The sequence below is a fragment of the Olea europaea genome, chromosome 22, assembly GCF_002742605.1.
Source record: "Olea europaea var. sylvestris chromosome 22, O_europaea_v1, whole genome shotgun sequence".
NCBI classification, from domain to species: Eukaryota; Viridiplantae; Streptophyta; class Magnoliopsida; order Lamiales; family Oleaceae; genus Olea; species Olea europaea.
In genome coordinates, this window is record NC_036258.1 from 3,432,367 (window position 1) to 3,437,606 (window position 5,240).

Here is a 5,240-nt window from a genome sequence, read left to right on the forward strand (position 1 = left end):
AGACCCAATACTCTCGCCTTGATCCTTCTCAATGCTCTTGCAAGCCTTAGTTCCCTCTACTTCTATTTATAGATCTCCTCTAACTAACTAAGTCCAATCATCCCTTCAATAACAAATTCTATTACTTCCTAGTCAGCTATTCCATTCTTCTTCTAGGTCCTTCTAGAATAGGTAAATTATATAGGAAACTTCTCACCATCTCTCCTTACACATTCAGAAACTCCATTTGAAGGAATAAGAACTTCCTAAATACAGGCTAGAATTTATTACAGAAATAGCATATTTTAATTGAAAATTAAATTTATGAAAGCATTGACGTGACTTAGCAACAACTTTGACAAGATCTTTTGACCGAAATATAAGCGTCTTTATCATACTATCATTTGCAACTCAGTTCCCCATTTTAATCATCCTTGCATTTTTCAACACAATGGCTAGATCAAACATATATAAATTAAATAAAAAGGTATGAAGACAATAACTCTAATCATCATCACTGAGCCTATTGAGTAGTACTATAAATTTGAAAGGTACTTAATTTACACCTTATCTAATGTACACAAATAAGGAGTTGCCCTAAGCTTGGTTCTTAGTAGAATAATTAACAGAATCCAAAACTTGAAATCTCGACTTTTTAATTTAATCAGCAAAAAATGATAAATGAATTAACAGCATGCTAAAGAATCAAGGATCAGATGGCAAAATTGAACTATAAATCATCACAAAATAGCAAAAGCACCATCAGTTCCCAACATAATCGAAACTGATAAAGGATGACAAATAATGAAAAAAACTCATAAGAGATTTTTGAAAACTATAAGAATTCCATAATCATTGTGGACGTAAGGGGAGTAAAAATTTCTAGTATAAACAGAGCCATCCTTTACATGAACATCCACGGGGAGGTCAACAATGCACATGGTTATGAATAACAAAGCATCGCTCATTGTATGTGAAGACCTCTTGAGAGAAGATTGATCATACTTTCAGATTTAATAAGTTCAAAAGTTTAGCAACAGGTTCTTCTTCTAACCTTTTTGTTGCTGTTACAAAGACCAACTCTTTTATTCTTGTTCAATCAAAAGCAAATGAGTAATAAAATTTAATTCAATAGTGCTATTTACAATATGACCAATTGAATGTTGGTTTAGAATATGCATCAGTTAACTGAAAGGATGTGATGGACGAATGTTAAACTATCAGCAATTTCTCATAATTGACACAGACTTGAAAGGGATATGACAGAGGATTGCAAAAGCACAACTATGAGAAAATTAGATAAATTAACAAAGATCATCAATTCATTTCTTTCTAGGTTGATTGATATGATGATGAGACATATATTTTCACATATTAACAACAAGTGTGAATAAATCATTGGTAAGTACAATAATGAATTTCGAATATGAATAGTTTTTAACAGTATAGTTTCAAAATCATTTGTATAATTTCAAAATTTCGTTCATGCATATTGAATGTTTAAAAGAACAACGAAACACATTAAAGTCAACATTCATTTGATTAAAATAATAGACTAAAAATAAATCATAATGCATATGAGAACGAAATAAGGATTTAAACACAATTTCATCTAATAACACTCAACAGGTTCAGGTACAATGCTTGAAAATCTCAAAATTTAAGATCAAGAGAATCCAGCAGAGCGCAGTGTGTAGTTTAGGTTAAACGTGTAATATCCAAAGAAATAAAATAGAATGAGGAAAGTATTACTAAATGAAAATAAAGAGAAAAAAATTTAAGTAACCTGCATCAATGACCATCTTGTCAATCTCACCGATGTCTATCTTCTCAACAGAAGAATGGTGAGCCACTTCACGTAAGACACAACCATCTCCTCATCCAATAACCACAACCTGAATTTAAGTAACATTAACACTTAACAGAATAAGGAAAATGAGAAAAACAGAGAGCACCAATAGTCCAGGTTGGTTGAGTGCGATATTGGGAATCTAATGAATCGGTTAAAAAAAATTATGGAGTCATGTGTTGTTAGTCCAACATCAGCCAAAATGCCAACAATGGGAAGGACATAATCATTCATTCTGGATGGAAATGCTGAAGTCTAAAGGCAAGGAAAACAACTTGACATGCTTATATTTTCCAGAATAGAGTCCGAAAAAAACGAGGGAGAACTTGAGTAAATGAGAATGGCATTCAGTATTTCTGAGGCTCAAAAGGCAAGCTATAGAACAATGCCGACCTCTTAACAAGCCACATTTTAAAAAATAAAAATAAAAAAATCTAAAGCTAAAACTCTTATAGGTGACCTCCCTCAAGCTTGTCTTTTTGCAGGCAATCCCATAAGGATGATGTATGCCTTTCTCAGGTTTCTCATGAAAGACTTCTTTGACCTAGAAATCAGAAAACTGTATTCAGTAACACAAGTATCTCTATCATGCTACATGCAAATTTGCCATGAGTGTGGTGGTCCCTCCATGTGATTAGCAAGGTGTTCATTCCTTCCATATAAGGACAGAAGTTAATAGATTAATAGGACTTAGCTATGTTAGCGGAAAAAAATTTAATTTCACCAAAGGAAATGTCAATAACGTTTGATTTCACAATTTTCAATTTTTTTTCTTATAAGGTTAAATTTAAATAATAATAAAAAAATGAAAAAACACGGAGAAAAAGTCATCGGTAGTTTTAAACCTTTGTAAGCTTTTAAAAATAAAAATCCAACAATAAAGAACTAAGAACAAAAAAATGAATAGTCAACTTAAATCACCAGTTCGAAGAGGTCAATTTTGCTTAGCCAATTGATTGAGTATTGGTTTCATAAGACTTGAGATCTATGGGAACGATTGTTTCACTGACAATTTTGTTTTAGTACTTTAAGTATTATTCATTATGTGGTTTAAAAATTCACACCTGCATAGATATAGCATTTCAAGTACAATAGAACAATAGGCAAAAAAAAAAAAAATAAATAAAATCAGAAAACCAAAATTCTAGATGCAAATAAAATAGTATATTCAAGATCTATTTTAAAAGACAGAGCACCAAGTTTTGGGAAAATTGTAACTGAGGTACCAAACCTTTCGTTTATTAGCAGACTTTGTCCAAACCTTTAGTTTGTGCCACCAGATATACCAAACTTTTAAAAAATGTATGGGGCCAGTCCAAAATGACGGTTTCCGTCTGTTTGACCGCCAAAACCGTCAGTTGACCCCTTTAATGATAATTTTAAGAATTTTCCCCAAATAAGTGAAGGGCAACATGGTCATTACACACATTTCCCTCCTCAACATCAAACACGTCAATTGCAACTTTCTTCCACTCACCATCCACTATGGAACCTGCGAAAACCCACGAAGAAGACGAAACGGACTTCGAAGAAGACGAGCATCCAGTGGATATTGTAGCCCACATTCGAGGCTCTCTTCCCCAACCCGTGTATGGTAAGTGTCTTCCCTTGTTTTCGGTTTATGGTGTGAAGTTGTATGATTATGAAGTTCCCCTGTTCGGTTGTGTTCACGTACTGGGGAATTCAAAAATTTTAAGTGATTTGGTGTATTAGGGCGTAATGCTTGTGTACTATTTTTTTTGCATATGTTCGTTGCTCAAACTGAAAAGGGCTAGGGCTTAACTTCCTTTTTTTCGGTATTTTTTCAGGGGAAATTCAAAGTATTTCAGCATATGGCTTCATCATGGTGGAATTTTATTGCAGAAGATGAGAAATTTTGTGTATGAGCATGGGAAAATAAGTTATATAGACTATATCGACCCTGATTTCTTCAATAGATTTCTTTTGGACAATGCCGTGAAGATGTTAGGATATTCTGATAGAATTAGATATCTGTACAAGATAGAGAAGAAAAGAATGAGTGAAGATTCATTTTGGTTGGTTAAAGACTCAGATTTCATGATTTTAGTGAAGTGACTTGGTATAATAGGACAGTTGAACTGTATTGCTTGCCTGTAGTTGAGGTTTTGGAGTTGCCTTGGGATGAAACAGAACAGAAGGATGTTCGAGTGTTTGATTGTGAGACTGGTGAGGAGTTGGTGAAGGTTCAAAAGTCCGGTGAAGCATTGAATGAGCAGCAACCATGCTATGCAATTGAGATTTTTGATGAATCAGTAGAAGGGGATGACGTGTATGTAGTTGATGAAGTGGATGACATGGAAGCAGATGAAGAGGAAGTTTATACAGTCCATGGAACAGAGCATGAGTATACAGAGGTTGATTTTATAGGGGCTGAAGTAGACTCACATGAATCAGAAGTACATGCTGCTGAACCAGAGAAACCTCATGATGCTAAACCACAGTTGAGGTTTGAACATGAGTTGCATGACGCTGAACCACAGCAGCAGGCTCAGCAGGAGCTGTATGCTGCTGAACAAGAGGCGCAGGCTGCTGAACATGATGTCGAAGCAGAGGTGCAGCCTGCTGAAATTGATGTGCATGCTTCTGGACCACAGCAGCAGGCTCAGCAGGAGCTGCATGTTGTTGAACAAGAGGCGCAAGCTGCTGAACATGAGTTGCATGATGCCGAACCAGAGGTGCAGGTTGCTGAAACTGATGTGGAGTTTGGTGAAGGTCCTGAGCTGGATGATGAATATGAGGAGGGTATTTTGGGAGGGGAATTTACTGACTCGGAGTACGAGCAGGAAGAAAATATTGCTGTGGAGGATAACGATGAAAACACATATTTCAGGTTGAGTGAAGGTTTTGACATTGGTGCAAGTGGTGAGCAGGAAGGTGTAAGGGATGTGCAGGAAGGGGAGGCACCTGCTGGGGAAGCATCTGGAACAGAATACGAAAACTCCAGTGAGCTTAGAATCTTACCCAGTGATACCGAGGCTGAGGGATCATCTGCTAGAAGGAAGAATGTGTGCTGGTTTAACCCTGCAACTGATATGGAAGATCTACAGTTCAAGCTAGGTAATGTCCACTATTTTGTGTAATTCATTTCTGGTTTAATTCATTTGGATGATAATGCATTCTGGTTTAATTCATTTCTGCCAGGGATGAAATTCGACAACATCAAGATTCTAAGGAATGCAGTAGTTCAATACTTAGTCAAAAATTTCAGGCAACTGAGATACGTGAAAAATATGAGGACACAGTTGAGAGTTCGGTGTCAAGATATTTGTCCTTGGGTTTTGTATGCGTATCAACAACCCGACAAGAGTCTTAGAATTAACACATTTGTAGATGAGCACACATGTACCATGGTGTGGCAAAATAGAAGGGTTAATTCAGGTTTTCTGGCAAA

At 35.8% G+C, this 5,240-nt stretch overlaps 1 protein-coding gene across 1 annotated transcript in view; it reads left to right on the forward strand.

Moving 5' to 3' along the window:
- The first annotated feature begins 2,655 nt into the window (after nt 1-2,655).
- Nucleotides 2,656-5,240, forward strand: part of LOC111371054 (paternally-expressed gene 3 protein-like) — a 4,911-nt gene continuing 2,326 nt past the window's right edge. Inside the window, exons 1-3 of the mRNA XM_022992973.1 lie at nt 2,656-3,422; nt 3,637-4,906; nt 4,991-5,235. Coding sequence (XP_022848741.1) covers nt 4,144-4,906; nt 4,991-5,235 — 1,008 coding nt within the window. The 5' untranslated portion in view covers nt 2,656-3,422; nt 3,637-4,143. The remainder of the gene's footprint in view (nt 3,423-3,636; nt 4,907-4,990; nt 5,236-5,240) is intronic.